Source organism: Orbicella franksi, chromosome 2 (assembly GCF_964199315.1).
Source record: "Orbicella franksi chromosome 2, jaOrbFran1.1, whole genome shotgun sequence".
NCBI classification, from domain to species: Eukaryota; Metazoa; Cnidaria; class Anthozoa; order Scleractinia; family Merulinidae; genus Orbicella; species Orbicella franksi.
The window spans coordinates 5,818,018-5,837,206 of record NC_138146.1 but is presented as its reverse complement, the minus strand read 5'-3'; the positions used below and the strand labels follow the sequence as shown (position 1 = coordinate 5,837,206).

At 38.4% G+C, this 19,189-nt stretch overlaps 1 protein-coding gene across 2 annotated transcripts in view; it reads left to right on the top strand.

Annotated features, from left to right (window-relative positions):
- Positions 1-256: 256 nt before the first annotated feature.
- The window catches only part of LOC145477861 (uncharacterized), a 42,329-nt gene continuing 23,396 nt past the window's right edge, over positions 257-19,189 (top strand). The window contains exons 1-11 of one of the 2 annotated variants that reach the window (XM_081455705.1): positions 257-497; positions 916-2,426; positions 8,444-8,838; positions 10,044-10,258; positions 11,528-11,772; positions 13,468-13,678; positions 14,992-15,638; positions 16,105-16,468; positions 17,208-17,421; positions 17,728-17,780; positions 18,358-18,408. In XM_081455705.1, coding sequence (XP_081311831.1) covers positions 1,081-2,426; positions 8,444-8,838; positions 10,044-10,258; positions 11,528-11,772; positions 13,468-13,678; positions 14,992-15,638; positions 16,105-16,468; positions 17,208-17,421; positions 17,728-17,780; positions 18,358-18,408 — 3,741 coding nt within the window. In that variant the 5' untranslated portion in view covers positions 257-497; positions 916-1,080. The remainder of the gene's footprint in view (positions 498-915; positions 2,427-8,443; positions 8,839-10,043; positions 10,259-11,527; positions 11,773-13,467; positions 13,679-14,991; positions 15,639-16,104; positions 16,469-17,207; positions 17,422-17,727; positions 17,781-18,357; positions 18,409-19,189) is intronic. The other variant, XM_081455704.1, reaches the window with a different exon arrangement.

Genomic DNA, 19,189 nt, shown 5'->3' with positions numbered 1-19,189 from the left:
GTACAGCTAAATTAAAGTAACAATTTTTGCTATTGAAGCTATGAAATATGGTCCCTCAAAATGCAATGCGAGGATAAGATTTAAAAAAAAAAAAAATACTAGAAAAATTATTATAATCAAAGAAAAAGACAAAAATATCAATAACGCTCGCCTTTGTGCAGCGGTTGTTTTGGTCTATTTGGTAGTAACCATGACAACTATAACTACTTCAATAGCCACAGTACAAGGGAAAATGGCGGATTCGCGCGAATGGTTTCCGGATACACGACCCTTTTGTCTTTCATGCTAATATTGGGCTCATAACGTCAATCCGTTTGTTTGAACTGTAGCACATTTTACGGATAAGAAAGTGACGTAAAATTTGCATTTTCATAGTTCGCTTTTGTATAAGTTATCGCTTTAATGCGAGGTATGTTTTTACGAAAATTGGTTTACATGTACATGTGGCATGTGGCACCGTTCAACATTAACTTACCAGCAGTTTTCTCATACAGAAGGTAAGGCAGTGTTTGTATAGCGGTACATCACAAACTCTAAATTTTAATTTGAGTATGTCAGATCATGAATTTATTTAAAACGAGTTTATCTTAGGGTGAATGAAAGAAGCATAACTCTGGGATTCATTTCTTAACGTGGTCGTGTCACCTTTTTTACATCGAACCTGTAAGCTTACTTTTTGTTAACGGTAATTTTTAAGCGCAGTCTGTTGGTGCTTGGGATGATCACTTTTATGTTAATCTTCGCCGTTCAGTGAGTACAGTAGTTTAAGTTACATTGCCTATATCACGTAAACCTAGGGTTAACGATGTTGTGTTTATCTTACATGAATTCTCGTTTTCACATCACGATTAAATAAGTGTGAAAATATTGCAAATCTTAATTTGAGTCTAAACTGTTTTCTTGCTTCAACTGTAGGTGGCCTACTCACTCTGCCCAGGATGTTGCATAAAATATCGAGAGGATGAAAGCTTAATTTGTTTACATGTGGAGGTCTTCCCCCACCATTGTGTGGTTGTTTGTAACCTACATTTATATACACGATCTCCTTGTGACATTTACTCCTCAGCCTGTCATACTAAAATGGCACTAGAATTTGGTGGTCATGGATTATCGATAACCTCAGAAGCATTCCCTCCATCACTTGCTGTGATCGAAGGAGGAGACTTGCTAAATTTGACATTTCATTTGGATTATAATGGGACAGAAGGTGGCTTGTTTGAGAATTCTTCTGCCTGTCAGTCTCTCAAGAACAGCTCTGTGTTCATAAATTTTTTAATCACATTGCCGATTGTGTTTGACATAGTAAGTCCAACAAACCAGACTAATCATTCTGGAGTAGTTATTACAGATTTTTCAAACTGTTCTTTCACTCCATCTTTGGATGTAAACTCATCAGAGGTTGCCAAGATGAACGTGCCTGGATTTAATGTGTTAGAATTTAACGTCTCTTCACAAAATGTTAGTTGGACGTTAGCCCTCGACGTACAGCTCAAATTGTTACATTCAGCTAAAGCTGACAGCTTATTGAATATAACTGCAAATGTAACTCTTTTGAACGTATTCAGTCAAGTTAGCATTGCAACATATAGAACAGCAATTCCTGAAGATCTTCAGCTCAGGGCAAATGATACTTCATTACCAGAGACACCAGGTGTCACATTAACATCAGAAGAGGAAATAACATTTGTTGCAAGCTTCCAACTTCCCAGGCTAACAACTTCAAATCTTAAACTTCAGCTTATGCTTCCTACATTCAGAAATTCAACACCCATGAAATTTCTTAGTGGTTCTGTGTTGAGCTTATCAGAAGGTGTTGAATCAAGGTTGCTCCGTGAAGGACTTGGACCCCTCCTGAGTGTCAGTCCTTCTACATTACTCCTGTTTCCGCTTTCCAAAAATGTTGCAGAATTTGCATTTGGCGACACTGTAAACATGGCAAATAAATCTTCTAACGGGACCATAACCGTGAAAGTTACTGGTGCTGTGGAGTCTTCACAAGGAGTGTTTAGTCCAGATGCTGAAGGGAATGTTAGTTGTATTCTCATGTATGATTCGCCTAGTGGCATACATAATAATGCCGAAGAAGCCTTGATCACTTTGAAGCTTGGTCAACCATTACTTGAGCATCATCTAAATACCAAATATCCTGAGTGTTGTTATGAGGGGAAAGACATGATGGAGCTTCAGTTTGAAGTTAAAAATCCTAATATTTCTACGGCCCCAGCACTGAATGTCACAATCAATATTTCAGTTCCATCTGTGGACATAGAAGTTCAGAGTTTTTCAGCAATGTTGTGTAACAATATCTCAGTTTCCAATGTGACTGGGAATCAAAGTCTGGAGTCATATGAGGTCATATGTACAGATTTGAAAGGAACTAATATGCTGACAAATTCTAGCTCTGGAGTAACAATAGAGTTATCAAGGTGAGTTATCAATAATAATAATAATAATAATAATAATAATAATAATAATAATAATTACTTTATCCATACTCTGCTACAGAAGGGATTGGAATTTCTTGGAGGTGGGGGAAGGGAGGGGGGGGAGGGGATTCTGTACAATTTAAGGAAATGTATAAAGCCTACTAGGAATTTCTAGAGGGTTTGGGGTGGGGGGAGGGGTCTTAAAAAATCCCTTCTGCGGGGGAGGTCTGGAACTACACATCACCTGTTTTTCCTAGGCATTACAATTACTGTAGAAACGAGTGGAGGTTTGGGAAAAGGAGAAATGCTTTCTTGAGTAAACTATTTTAATAGGTTTAAAAAGGCAACTGTTTTGAATAAACTCAAATCAATTCTAACAGAGGGCATCGATTAAATCAGAATTAAAACTCTGGTTGGTCGAGTGGCAATCATGTGTTTTTTAGTTCATTATTGAGGACTCAACTGAAAATGTTTTCATTAAGCCAGTTTTAAACTTCCTGGCTCAATTGTCCCAAGGCTGGATAACGCTATGATGCGACCAGTTAAATCACTATCTACACTATAGGATATTAGTGTTAGTATTACAAACTAAACTGCCCATCCATTGAATAGTGATTTATCCATCGGTGGATTGTGTTATCCATCATTTGAACAACCAGGGCATAATGATTTGTAGGTGCTATAATCCAAAGTTCTTTTTTTAAGATACACATGTATGTAGAGATGGTCCAGAAGATATTTTTGGGAGGGTCAAGCCACTGTTGAATCAGAGAAATTTCTTAGTTGAAGAATCTAGCCAATCATGTGTCACCAGAGCCACATTTTCTTTGTGCTAAGATCCTGCTGGCTAGTAGGGACAAGCAGCTCTGGGGACGGGAATGAATGGTACATTGTTAAGGTGCAGTAATTGGCCTACAGTGCTACCTGCTGTGAGGGAAAAATGTTTTGGGCTTTATGTAATTGTTTTGCTATGTACTATTATGTACTGTAAGGTAAAGTCTGCATTAACAAGCCATTACCCTTGTGAGATAACTTTAAGAATTCCTAGGAATTCCTAGGAATTTCCTAAGAATTCCTAGGAAAAAATTCCTAGGAATTCCTAAGAATTCCTAGGAATTCCTAGGAATCGAAGGTGTGAATTTTCACGGTAATTCGGACTCGGAATTCCTAGGAATTCCTAGGAATTCCAAGTTTACATGGAGCTGACTTGGAATTCCAACTGAAATATACTCACCTTGGAAATTCCTTAAAATTCTCAAAAATTCCTAGGAATTTCTGAGAATAACTTGGAATTTGTTGGATTTTTTGAGAATAGGTTGGAATTTTTTGGAAAATCTGAGAAAAACTGGGAATTTTGTATCATTTGTAGGCCAGGCAAAATTTTGATGATTAATGTCCAGCATTAAAATAGCAAATAAAGTCACTGATATCACATCAAACAGGTTTTAAATCAATGGTTTATTACATTGGCTTTCATGAACTTAAACATAAGAATAATTATCCTGTTTCTTTTTCATTACATCAAGAGTAAAAAGTAAAACTGAAAACAGATATGAAGGTCAAACTTTTACATGTTTGATAAAAAGAGAACTTTTTCGGATAATCTACTTATTTTTTTGGTTTACAAATCCAACAATTTTCCATACACAAGATTTTAGCTTAAATTATTGTTATTATGTGGAACAAATCTGGATTTTCATGAATGTAAGGAATCAATGATAAGAACAAAACTGAAACAATCCTTAAAATTAAAAAAAGGCTGAGTTTGGGCAAACTTAGCTGCTGTTCAGTTATTTCTGTTGATTCCACAGCTTCTTTTGTTACCCTCTAATTAGGGTGTCAACAGCTAGCCTCTCCATGTTCATCTTTGTTGTATGACACCTAAAACAAAATTTAAAAAATACATTACATTGCGATTTATCTGAGGTACTGTAAGACTGAGATCCAAATATTTATGTGCTCACAGTTTAATACATACAGCTAATTAAGATCTGACTGTAAGCTGGTTGAAATGTTAAAAGAGAAGACTTGATAATTGTGAAGGTGCTTGCATACTATTGATAAATATGTTACATAAATCGTGTGCCTTCAGTAGATTAAATCAGGGTTTTCCTTCGTCTATAAGTGTATCAAACAACTCTCGAATTGGAGGATGCACTGTATATACATCACGGTTTTTAGCCAAATTTAGACATTAGAAATATTAAAAAAGACACTTAAAACATTAAAGGAACATTTCCACTGTAAATAATAGAGTAAACACAAAAGAATATACACATGGACAAAAATTGAAGATCAACACGGATTGCCATACAGTCAGGCTGAAACACACAGGAGACATCAAACTCATGCACACTGTGGCTGCCTCGTTGGAGTTTTTGTCAAGAACTATGACTGGGATCAGAGAGAACTGCTATATTTATTTCGTTTGAACAAGTGAGGCGAGAGAAACGACTTGTTCCTCGCAAATCAAATTGTTCAGGCACGCACTGTGGGCAACCTAAATTGTTTCAACTTTGCTTTAGTCAGAATTCATTTCATGCCATGACTGAGTGACCCACTCGTGTATGATTCGTGATGATAAAGTTCATTCAAAAGCTTTTGTCTAAATACAAGAATTTACGTTGTATAATATAAGGTTACTTGAATTCGATTACTCACCAAATAATTCTGTATACGGCTAATCTGCCCTTTGAATTTTTCCCCGTTGAAACATCCACAGGAAGACTTTCTTTTAGCTCCAAATCTTCGCCAAGAATAACTTGTTTCTCGTTAATGACACTCACGCTGTTTTCTTCTGATCACAGGACCGCAGCAAAAACCATTTTGATATAATTTTGGAAGTGAAATCTACTAAAACGCACGAGCGATCAACCGTTAACGCTGAATTCAAAGACGGGCGCCAAAAGAGAATGAATAACGCGATCTTTGTCACGTTCAATCACCAGGATAGTCACGTGAAAATTCGCGTGCTGTGATTGGTTCAGTTGATCAGTTGAGGAGAGAATGGAAACTAGAGAAGAAGGAGAGAGAGACTGGCAACGAGGTTGCCGGACCAGTCGCTTTCGATTGCAAGGCTGTTTCCCTTTCCACGCTTCTTTGGTGGTCTTCTGAAAGATGGGCCTTGCTTCAAAAGGAAATAACTACACAAACTTTTTACGAAGAAATCAAGGAGGAAAATGGAACGTACTTTAACTGGTTGATCTGTCCTCGATGGTTGTCAAGATAACAAAGGATCATGAGGCACTTAAATCAAGTTCACTGCAAAGGTAAGGAATCCAATTTTATAGGGATTTTCTGTTATGATAAGCTATAATTGTAAATAAATCAAACTAAGCAATGCATTGTGTGCTCTTTAAAAACCCCAAAGGCCGAAATTCACCTGAAAGGTTTCAGATCGACCTGACAAACCGAGATAAATTCTGCGAAATAAGCTTAAGCTTGTTGTATTAGTCCACCAAATCTATTTTGAGAGCCCACGTGTTTCAACACCCAGTCAGCACAATGCAGCAAGTATAAATTTGCAATGCTTGTCATTTTTCCTTTGAATTATTTATAAGGATTAACATGATATGAGATCTAGTCTTTTCAATACATCAAGATGTAGGTTTTTTTATTTTCATTGTCATTTATTTATGTCAGTTATTTATTTGTTTCCCACTGACTCATAATCTTTTTGATTCTTTTAATTTTGTTGTGTCATGAATTAAAGTGACTGCGAGGACAAGGAAATACAAGAAACATATTGATGATCCCACTATACCCATACCAAAATCTACAAGATTCGACCACATAAATTGCTTAAAGCAGTCTTCACAGGCCAGTTGACGTCATCTCCCTCTCTTGCATCCCTTTTTTCTGGAGATCATTTCCAGCACCATGAACAGAAGACCTCAGAGTTTTCAGCTCACCTGTCAGTGAGATGGCTGTTGGCAAAAATGTTGTGGACGACTTTGATGGATTATGGAGTGAACCTCTATGCAAGAATTGAAGCTTCACAGAAGCATTTGATGAAACCGAGTTGCCTATACCTGAAAAGACTACAGAAATACCAATTGATGTAATACACAACAACTCAGATTTTTCCACAGACAGTGATTCAGGTAATGATGTTGAAGTTTCAGTTCCGACTCCCCTGAAGAAATTGAGAACTCTGACACTGATGGCCATTCACTGGACTCCCCTGATGAAAGTGAAACTAATGGTTTCCAAGAAAAAAACATTAATTTTTCTGCCAAAGAATATGCCTGTATGGCTATTCTGGCCTTAATTTCAAGACATTGTATGACAATAAGAGACTGCTAAAAATATCCTTGTTTTAATGAAACTACCGGTAATTTGTCCAGAGAATGTCACAGTACAATTTTACAAATGTACAGCAAGTGCGTGGAAACTGTGAGCTTTTCATTTATGACATCTGTGAGAGATGTCTTCTTCTTTTTCCTAAAGTCATAAAGGATCAAGTTGTTCAACAGTGGGCTGTGATGGGTATGTTTGTGAATCTACAATTATATTAAATATATACATGCATATATATACTTTTGGTTTTATTGAAATTGTAAATAATGTATATTCATTTATGCTGACAGAATTTTTGCTTAATTTATTTATCAAATCTAAGAGCATCCATTTTTCTATCAGTTAAACTCTGGGTGTTTGATTTAAGGGTCCATACGGGCACATATACACTAACAAATCACGTTGGATCTAAAAAGCAATGTTATCAGTGCTATAGTTTTATGTTGAGTTGTCAGACAAACTGGAATTAATGTACATTTGTTTGGAAATAATTATCTTGGAGCTTGACAACAATAAAAAGATATGGAACGCCAGAGAAATGATCGTGTTGATTTTTACTAATTCACAGAAACTGATTCATGCACTGAGTTCATCTTTAATTTTGACATTTTGGGAAATTTATAGAAATTTCCAACAATATTTAAAGTTTTTTTTAGCTATTCCCAAAAATTCCTAGATATTTCAAACACATTTTTTAAAACAGTCTGGGAAATAATAGGAGTTCCTAGGAATTCCCAATAATTTCCAGTCATACTTTTCACTATTCCCAAATATTCCCAGAAATTCCAAGGTCTTGGATTAAGCATAATTTGCATGGCTTGGAATAACTTGGAATTCCTAGGAATTCCCAATAATTCCCAGTCATACTTCCACTATTCCCAAATATTCCCAGAAATTCCAAGGTCTTGGATAAAGCATAATTTGCATGTCTTGGAATAACTTGGAATTCCTAGGAATTCCTAGGAATTCCTAGGAATTCCCAGACTACTGGGAATTTATTTCGCAGGGGAAGTGGCCCATCAGGCCAGAGCTTATCCTGGTTTCTGTAGCAATTGAAGCGACTCTAAAGGAGTATTTCTTCTCCTCCCTGGATGGGATGCTAGTTCATCACAGGGTTACCCCCAGCATTAAGTTTGCGGTTACCCATTTATACACCTGGGTGGGGAGAGGCGATGTGAGAGTAAAGTGTCTTGCCTAAGAACACAATGCAATGTCCCTGGCCAGGACATGAACCTAGACCGCTCAATCCAGAGATGAATGCAATAACCACGAGGCCACCACGCCTTCTACATTATGTACTGTACATGTTTGTGATATATTGTAAGTACAACAGTTACTGTACATGGGACTTCTGATTACATAGTTATGTACATGTAAGTGGCTTCAAACCCTCGGCATGAATCTGACGCCACCTTTTTCCTCGAGAATTATAACAGATGAGTGCCCCAGTTGTTAATGTGCAAACAGACAGCTCCACATATACATGTAGAGATTGCCTAATAATGATGACTCCTAAAGAAATGGTCAACCCAGGCGGTAACCAGACATCAGTTAACTAGATGCACATAATTAAGGGTGTGGGTTCCTTTACTTGTTTCTTCCCAATGACCATGTAACATTGAGGATGCAGGACAGTAGAGGCCTACAGATTATAAGTCGTTATCCATGCCGTGGTTATGTTGATTAGCCTAAAATGATTCTTAATTGTTTATCTTTAGGTTCAATTCATCTTCTTGGGTGTACGGACACCTGTCCAATCAAATCAAACCCTCTGTGACTGCAGGTAGCTACCATGACAACTACTTAACCCTGGAATACACTCGCAAAGGATGGTTGCCATTAGAATGTGTTGATACACGGATAATTGAGATTAAGCAGGTGATTCCATCTGCTCTCTCAGTTGTTAGTAGCAATGTGCCCCATCCAACACAAGACTTGATGGTTGTCACCATTGGAGAGGATGTAGTTTTGCATGCTGCTGTGCTCATTCCAGTGTCCACAAATGCCAACTTCACATTGAATATTAATGGAACAGGTTTTGAAGGAATAGCTGGGCATGTGATTCAAGTTGGAAGAAATATAAAATCACTTCACGGGCAGATTAGAGGAACAAGTAAGTGCAATTAATTATTGAGAGGATTAGGAACCATTTTCCATATCTCTATTGAGGGAACTTGAGCCTTACCTGGGCGAGTTTCCTCAGTTTGTGTGAGTACTCCCAAATTTTCAAGTTTATCGTGTTAACAGAGTACTCATGACACATTGTAGTTCTGTATTTCTATTGAATTGCAAAAGTACAGCTTAGTTGCTTGCACAATTGTTTCTCACAGTGTATTTTCTAATAGATGACAATTTTATGTTAATGCGACCAATCAAACCTTAATTTTAAGTAGTATACCAGCTAGCCTGCGAACGCAGACGTATTTCCGGCTGTCACTTGGTTCTGCCGAAAAATAACGTCTGCGAACCCGAGCCAGGAAACGATTTCTGTGATGTAATGACTTTTGTTTCTCCTTGGCCAATCAGAATCCATGATAGAATGAAACTCGAGCGCTCCTCGCAGAGAATACCTCGCGCAGTAGTTCTGTGGTTATTTGAGCTAAGCTGTGATTCGTCTAGAATTACTACGTCACAGAAATCGTTTTCTGGCTCGAGTTTGCAGACGTTATTTTTTGGCGAAACCAAGTGACAGCTGGAAATACGTCTGCGTTCGCAGGCTATATACCAGCTGGTACATGTAATTTTAAAAACTCTCAACAGCAGTATATCAAGATGTTTCATTAGTCTCAGCAAGGCAGTCCTTTTGTACCTACTTAATCAGATTCTTATTTTTATGGCTTGTCAAATTCAAGTCATCAAGAAATACATGTACAATGTAGTTCAGGGGTCCATTATCATTTCCAGCGGGAGGGAAACTGGTTCTCCCAGGCGGGCAAAATGTTTTGAACGAATCTTCTTTATAAGAAAAAAATTCCAAACCAGGTGGGCAAAATCATCCCCATAGCCGGTTATTTTGCCCAATGCACGACCCTTAATTTATGAAAACCCTGGTAGTGTCAGGGTCATAAAAGAGATAATTTATTACTTTACATACTTACAGCCTTGCAATGTAAAGTAGCTACATGTACACCTGTAGTCAAACCCAGTGACATATATTAATTACACACATGTAAATGTATATACTTCATGCACATGATGCTGTACAATTATTTTTGGAATGGATTACTAATGAAATAACTTAAATAGGATTTATTTGGATAGAATTATTTTTTTTTAAGAGTAAACTTAACTTTTCTTTATTATTTAATATTTATTTAGATCTTACTGCCACTGGAGCAAATGTAGGTGGGAATCTTGGCACTGTCGTCAATGTTGGAAACTTTTCCCAGTCATCTGGTGACAATGTAATTGAATATCAAGCAACCATGAGAGCTGTAGATGTTCTGCAGAATACAAATGGAAGAACACATGCTGTTGTTTCGAGTACAAGTGTCAATGGATTTGGTCAACCGTCTTCTTCATTGCTGTTGAAGGTGTGAGCAAGTGCTTGTATTGTCAGTAGCCTAATCACCTAATCATTAGTCTTTAATTTGCACTGTATGTTGTTACATGTACTTTATTAATTGTACATTGAGAGCAGAAAAACGTAAAAGGTATGCGCATGTTTTGGGCACTCTCCAGGTTCTAAGTTTAAATAATTTGCAGGTATTTCGTTGATCATGTTACTAACTTAATACATGTACGCTTTCCTAATTTTCACGGAAAGTAGCAACATATTCTTGTCGCTAATGGAAAGCTGGTGTGTTGTTTTTTCGGGGTGAATCAAGTTTTTCGGACAAAAATAACATTTGTTCAATTAGAAGGTTTCCAAACCCTTAATTATTTCTTTGCATTAGAAATTTTGGTGTGTAGATCATAGACACAGTATTCACTAACCCTCTTTACATACTGCATCCATAAAAGTGTAAATAAATTAACTGAGTGACATGTTTGCATTCCTTATTACAGTCTGCCATTTTCTCCACTACTGCAGCCTGCATTGCCTGAGCCCGCAAAAAAGGGCTATGCAGCAAACTGTGCAGTACGTTTTTCCGCTCTGAAATTATTATGCGTACCCTGTTTTACCCAGACCTCTTGCTCTAGACTGCAGCGTGCAAGTTATTTGACTGCTATACAGTACCGATATACACTGTACTTGCCACTTTTATGGCTTAGGTACAGTACGGGTCTTGCAACAGTGGGCTAAAGAACTTTGATCTCATGCTTACTTCACTTGGGATTGAGTGGTCTGGGTTCGAGCCCTGGCTGGGGACATTGTGTTGTGTTCTTGAGCAAGACACTTAACACTCACAGAGCTTCTCTCCACCCAGGAGTATAAATAGGGACCGGCAAATCAAATGCTGGGGGTAACCCTGTGATGGACTAGCAACCCATCCAGGGGGGAGTAGAAATACTCCAAGTCTCTTCATGCCACAGAAACCGAAGATACAATGTAAGTGCTGGCCTGTTATTTTGGACCGCTTGTACAAACAAACCATAAATGTTAAAATCTCACACTCATGGATTAACTGAAACATATGAGCTGTACACACTTTCGAAAAAATAATATGAATAAAACCAAAAAACCAAATTTACCCGATAAAGTGAAAAAAAGAAAACAAAGAAAATAGGCAAAGTTTAATAGAAATATAAATAATTAAAATAAATTTAAAGAAAAATAAAAATAAAACACAACAAATAATAACATACTCTTGTGATTTCTAACTGACATGTAAGTTCTCTTTGTCTCAATTTCATTAAAGATAATTGAACCTGACCTTTCTGTCACTGTGAGTGTGGATCAGACCTCTGAAGTACAGCTGGATCATGACCTCACCTTTACTGTACAACTGCATCATTCCAAACGGTCAACTTCACCTGCTTTTGGGGTGCTTCTAGAAATTGCTGCACCTAAAGAGTACTTCAAGAATGTCCGAAAATCTGGTACTCCAAGCAGAGGTGATCTGTCAGTGAAAGCTGGAGACCAGGCCCCTAGTGGAAACCTAAGGTAATACTTTTGTACATAGAAGACACTCTTTTATGAAAAATTAATTCCATGATTTACTCTCGAAAATGCCATGAAAATTTTTTCATGGCCCATGAATGCTGGGGTTTCATAAACGTCTTCAGCAGGAAGCAGTTTCTTGCAGGAGGGCAAAACTTTCTGAAATGAACTCCTTAAAAGAAAACCTTTCCTCTAGATGGTCAAACCAGGCAGGCAAAACCATCCTCACAATTGGTTAATTTGCCCACTGCCCGGCTCTTAATGAAATTTTGATGTTAAGTCTGAATGAAAAAGTTTCGTTTAAGCTACTTAATGTACATGTCCATGTACTGCACAGTAGGTCTCTACCATATCATGCAGTTCTTTAAAGATTTAAACCCTGTAGAGTTGGTTCTTAAACTTTGATGTACAAGCATGTGAAGACAAGACTTCTATCTGATTGGGAGGGTGCAAATGCTAAAAAGTGGAGTGTTATAACTTGAGAAGCCCATTTAGTGGAATTTTTTGTTGCTGTTACATACAATTTTGGGTTAGAGAGGAAGACTGCAAAAGCTAATGTTTTTATTGTGTATCAGTATGCAGTTAATGACTGGCCCCAAGGGAAAAAGAGAGTTTTGTAATTTCCCGAGACCCTCAATGTTCCCTGAGGCAAAGCCGAGGGGAACATTGAAGTCGAGGGGATACAAAACTCACTGTTTTCTGCAGGACCAGTCATTAAGTGTTTTGTTATACCTCCTAACTCAAAAAAAGAAAGAAAAAAAAAAAAAAAAGAAGAAAAAACACTGTGAAGAAATCGTTTGCTTGATGCCAGCTGGCTCACAAATTTGCTGTGGTTTCAAGAAGCACAACCTGATCACACGCAAGTCGAAAGTTCAAGTTGTTCATTCTCAGGGAGTTAGTGAGTTTTGTTCGCCCTAGTGAGTTTTGACCCATGACACGTGACATGTTCTTGTCCAATAGGAAAACGTATTTGAGTTGGGAGGTATAACAGTGATATTTATACCGCTTCCAAAAAACTCAACTTTTATCTCTTTGCTGATGACACTAATATCTTACCAGTATATGCCTTATACATCTTATTAAACCTTAAGTCATTAGAATATGCTGTGAATGCTGAACTACATAAATTGTATGTTTGGCTAACATCAAACAAATTAAACCTTAGCATAAAAAAAAAAAAAAATAAAAAAAAAAAATACCTTTTTAAGAATTGGTGCTAAACTATGGAATGAGATACCAAGCTCTCTGAGAGAACTACCAAAACAATCATTCAAACTCAGTATTAAAAATATACTGCAAAGTGTTCTCGAAGACGAAGATTCCTTCATTGAGGTACACAAAATTATTTCTAAATTAAAATATCAGTAGTAGTAAAAAACAATTTAAAAATAATATTATCTGATAACCCCTCACCTCTTTTCTCATTCTTCTCCCACTGTTTTATTTTTATTTTATTTACTTTTTGCAAGCTTTCTATTTTTCTATTGATTGATATTAAAGACACTTGTAACTATTATCTTGATAATATTTATTAGACTGGCCAGCCTAGACTAGCACTGGCTATGCGCAGGCCAGTCCAACTGAGAAATGCAAACTAAGAAATTAAAAAAAAAAAATGATTGATGATTGATTGATTGACTTGATAACAAGCTGAGTAGCTCTTGAGGTACTAATTAAATTATTTACTTTGTCTTTTAGGTACAATAATGTTGACAACAACGTCCTTGTCTATGAAATATCCAATGATCTACCCCTTGGACAGAGTGTGTCTTTCCAATACAAGGCTACAACTGTAAGCAGCCTCTTGCCGAGTATTTTTGTATCATCTCCAGTGTACCTCTCCTATGTAACATTACCGCCCAGTCTGGCCCCTCGAGAAGGAAGGAAGTATGAGGAGAACTCTGATCAGGTATTGTGCGATGTTTGCAAATGAGTACTGAACAACAGCAGTCTGATGTTACATGGGAAGTCATAGTACCTTCTTGTGCCACAGAGACAAGGATAAGTTTAATTAGCTTAAATGTACTAGTGTTCTATCACCAATGCTGTTGTCTTATTGGTTACGCTACTTGCACTATCTATTCTGTTTGAGGTAGTGAGCAGCCTTAAGCAGTGCGTGGCTGACGAGACAAAGTGGCAGCCTACCCTTTGCGTTTTGAATTGTCTGTGAAGAGGCTTTAGATAATTTATTTGAATGACTAGTAGATTTATACTAAAAGAATTAGATTATCTGCACTTGATTTTTGTGTGAAATAGTTGTCTCAGGCTGCATCCTTGTGTAATCTGGAGTTCATAACTTCATTGAAGGGGATTGTTATAGAGAAGCTGCAAGTGTGGAGTATTTAAATAGTGGAAGCTGCATGTAACTGTGTGGCAATGTGAAATAAATACATTGTGAGGTTTGGTTCTGCTCGGTTTGAAAAGAAGGAACTTCAGACAACAACAGCTACAACAAAACCAACAATAACAACAACAACAACATCAAGAGACTTGTGTGAGTCCTTGTAGGGTTTTGAGGCCTTCAGGATCGAGCTGTGACTATGAATTCTCCTTGCAGATCGTCAAACCTTTACGCCAAAGATGTTGCAAATGCTGCAAAAGGCTACAAAATTGCGGGTCTTTGAACACGTTCAATCTGGTCTTGAAATCTCAGAGTCCTTTGTGATGAGTCGCAGGGTCTCGGTTTTGTCCGTTTTTATCTTTCCCGAGAGTTTATGTTATCGGGGCACCTCAAGACAATATTCTAGCCGCTTGTCAGCTTCACAGTGAAATTTAATTTTTAAGGCAATACAATGTTTACTCTTGGGTATAACTTTGGGAAGAAGACAATAGGAATAGAGTGATCTTAAAGATGCTCCAGAGAAGTGTGGTACTGGGCGCGGTCAAAAGAAACTTTTGGCAATTTGGAGCATAGACCTTTCTGCATGGCTTAAGACAGTACTTTTTGCTTGCTAAAAAAAGTCCCAAACTGTCCTTTGGGCATGGAATAGATCATATCCACTGGCCTAGCAGAAAAATCCGCTAGCTTTGAGCCATTGGATGGAACGTGTAGCTTTAGGCCTCCGCACGTTTTGTGAATTTGTGATATCAGGGAATCATTTAGCATTTTTGGCATTCAATGTGACCAGTAAGCTATATACAGTTTACCTGTAGCCCTATATATTTTGAGGGGACTGTGGTATTGTGCAATGATTTTGTTAACTGGCTTATTTTCCCCTGTAGGGTACATTCTTGACATTCCGTCCTGATCCCTTTGTGACAGTCAGCTTTACCCCCCCTACTGGATCTTTTGATGGTGGCGACAGAGTGGAATATGACCTCACGCTGGAAAACATTGATCCAACAACAACAGCCCATTCCTTGTCCATTGTGGTAACCTTTGAAGCACTTGATACCAGTAGGCTGAGCGTAACATGCAGCCGAGGAACACCGACATTTAATGTCACTACACAAGAGTCGATACTTTCTATTTCATCGCTCGCACCATCGCAAAACATCCAATGCAGTTATGTATCAGTTCTTCTAGGTCGCCTCAGTCCCAAGCAGTTGATATCTCAAATGGTGACTGTCGAGTACTATAGCTCGGATGTCGGCAATAGACCTGACAATTTTGCCAGTTACAAGGAGAAAAAGCTTGCCAATCTCACCACGAAGTCTATCAATTCCACAATATTAGCTAGTCAGAACGCGGAGAAGTTACAGGCAGGGGATCCTGTTAATTTTACTCTTCATCTACAACTGCCGGAGTGTGAAACCAATTTAAGTGTGGTTGTTGATCTGCCGGCGGTTCCTGCCAATGTCATTGATCTCTCTCGTAAAAGGAGAGATGTAACAAGAATGAGGAGTGGCAGTGAAGTGGTTAGACCGAGGTGAGACATGCAAAGTTGGTCTTTTCTTTTGAATTTGACTACACGCGCGCACTTTGCTGTTTTAGGCCATTTAAATATTTTTATTCTTTTGCTCCTTTAGTCTCTACGTGTTAAAGACTATGTAATTCAATATAGAGTTTTCTCTTGAGTGTTAAAAGTAAAATTCGCGTTCATTTGTTTGCATTCGGTAGATGTATCACGCTACGAGATTGGCCTTCAAAAACTTGCGCCACACTGTCATCTTGTCAGAAGTAAAACCAAAACCAATCGTAGAGTGTAGCTCGCTCGCACACGTTTTCCCGCGCTTTTCGTCGGCTTTTGTTTTGAGTTTTGATTGGTTCTCTGGATTGCCTGTGTAATTGTGATTGGCCGAGTGATTATTTACTTTGGTTTTACGACACGCATTTGAAAACTGCTCCAGCAACTAATGCCCTAATGTTCTTTATTTGATCTTTTGTACATGTAGGTCGCGCGTCAAACGCAATGCCGGTGTGGTGTATGCCCTTTCTCCTGTTCTGAATGAAAGCTATGTGAAGCACGGAGACGGCTTAACATTATCCCAGCTCCCGACTATAACACCAGTGAATGGGAATGAAGCTCTGAATGTGGCGTTTGGTTCTGTATTGAATCTGCCTGGTTCTGGACCCAATGACACCATTGAGGTTTTCCTGAAGTTTCGGACTGCAAACAGGCCGCTGGTGTTGAGCGGACGGCCCCTCAGTTTGCTTGCCACGTTGAAGTTTGATGCTGGATCAGATTCTTCTGTTAAAAAATTTGTTATTATCGGACCGCTGCTGAAACCACTTCTGTCGATTGTGAAAACTGTGGAGGTAAGATATTTATTTAACTCAGGCTTGAAAGGCAACAAGTCACAGCGGCGTACATCTCTTGTCTTGTTTCTAGGGAATGACGAGTCTTGTTTTTTGTTGCTAAACAAGTCTTGAATATCAAGAGCCATTAGTTCCCGGAGGCAGGAGGGGGAGGGGTGGGGGGGGGGGGGGAATGCTCGTCAGAAAATTTGAATATAACTTCTAAGGGAGACTAATCGTGGCTCGAGCTTTGTCTTAGCTCTAGATACCACTTAAAACAGAAATGACGACGTTTTCTTTTATTATTATTTTTTTCCAGTGCACCCTAAAAGATACTTTGACATGAAAAAATAGTTGTGTTTCGTCCTGGTTGCCCTTAAAGAGACACCAAACTCCTTGATTTACACTCTTTAAATTAAGCGAGACAACGAACATCCTTGACCTTTCATATGGGTATGCCCCCCCCCCCCCCCCGGGGGCATTAGCGTCGTTTCTCTTGGGAATTCTAAACTGTCTATCCAATGAGTAGTTTAGAAAATGGCGCGGAATATGGCACGTCACACGATATAACAGTGTTGCTCAACTTGTCCCCATTTCATGTCCCCACAACATGTGCCCTAGTGTTTGCCGACCTTCAAGGAACCTTAAATTATTGTTATTCAAGTATCGATACCTGAATGACAACATTTAATTTGTATACTCTTGGCAAATGAGTGTGACATGGTCCCCCTTTTTCAAGTTCACATTTTGTGTTTTGTAGATATTGCAAGGAAATATGGACTCTCCGCTTATACTGTTCAACGTGACGGTGAGCCACGCAAACGATTCTCTGTATGACGCTCGTAACTTGACTGTCACCGACTCAACCCAAGGGATGGATTTTTACGATTCCGATGTTTCAACTAAAGACGTCTTTGTCACTTCCCCGAAAAAGAACACGTTTGGAGTCCGGTTTATGTTGACAAGTCTGCTTGGTAAGTTGGAATGGTCTCTGTGTGGACCCTTGTTATTTCTAGAGGGTTACTGATTATAAGGGTTATGGAGTTTTTGGGGGGTTTTGATTTTTGCTCTCGTTCGATTATCTCCATCATTGACATCGCGAGAACCCGCTCTGGGGGTTTAGGCGTGGCAGCCTATGCCTTCAGCTTCGACTGGTAACACTTACCTCATCCTTGATTATTCTGGACGTCACGAAAACCCTCACACAACGACTCGTTGTTATACAGAGTAACTTAACAGTGTTACAAAGATGTTCATTGAACTATCTTGTCTTCTTATAGTTGGCGAGGCGAGATCTTTTATCTACGTGGCCCGATTCAAAGTCGATGAAAAGGTTAGTTCCTGATCCTTGCCTGTTTATTTCTGTCTTTATACCAAAGTTCGTATGGTGCAATCGTTCGGATGAGGGTAGATCTGAAAAGAGCTGTTGTTGGTGACTGACGTTGTGACGACCTGAGCGGAAGTCATGTTCACAGCCAAGTGAATAGTGTTTGTCAGTCGTTGGTGTTACAAGTCTGGTCCAGACAGATAGATAGACAAGATAGCCAGCTAGCGATATAGACGGACATTCAAACAGGCAGAGACATAGCCAAAGTAGACAGCCACTTAGCCAGCCAACTACCCAGACAGACAGACAGACAGACAGACAGACAGACAGACAGACAGACAGGCAGGCAGATAGACAAGCAAACTAAAATGGCCAAAGATAGGAACAAAAAGAACATATAGAAGAAAACTTGTGGCTTAGCTAATTCTATTACGAAATATTTTCGTAATAATGTTTAATCAGTTAGGTGTAAATCAAGAACTCTTCACTTGTAGGTCATTTGGGTTCGCCAGTTACATTTTTGTATGCCTTGTAAAATGGAGGCACGCGTAAAATTTATATAATAATATATTTTTTCTTCCAGGAGCCAGCAACGTTGCGCGTTCCTGCTGAAGTTTCGTGGAAGAGCGTGCAGGTAAAACACTCCAGATAGAGTGACTTTCAACTGAGTGTCATGGAACCAAATTCCAAATACTCTCTCTGACTAATCACAAAAGGCGCAGAAAATCCAGTAAACCATTCAAAACTAGAAGCAAATACATGTAGGTGACGCAACGCGCGGGAAAACATGTGCAAGCGAGTCACGAGTTTGATCTCAAACTGAAAATACGTGGCAAACATATACAAATTCTGTCGTTGTGTCTTAGGAATAAAGCACTTAGAACTAATAACTAAAAGCCGCTATCCCTTCCAAATCTACCTAACAACTTCATCTTGGTTTTTTCAAGGCATTAGTAACAATTTTAACACAGCTGTTGCAAAATAACAACAACAACAACAACAAACAAACAAGAAAAGAAACAAAAGGACGCAAACAAGCGACTGAAATAAAGAGAGAAAATCGATGTGATAGTTTTATGTGAATAACATATAAGTCCGCCAGATTTTCTCAATCGTGTTCTAGATCACACAACGTTTGGCACGAATGAAAAACTGCTCAGTGCTGTAATAATTGTTTACATCTATGTTATTGAACTAAAGAAAGGTCCAAATTCGTGAAGTATTGGTAGAGTTCTTTTTTTTTTGGCAGGTTTATGGGCCAAGCCGCAGGCTAGGTCCATAAACTTACAAAAAATATTCTCCAATACGGACCGAACAAGCTAGTTCAGTAAAGTATTTATCATAATGGTTCTTTTTAATCTGTTGATAAACTGTTGCGTCTCCGTGAATTATTCTTGGAAAACGCGTGCGTGCGC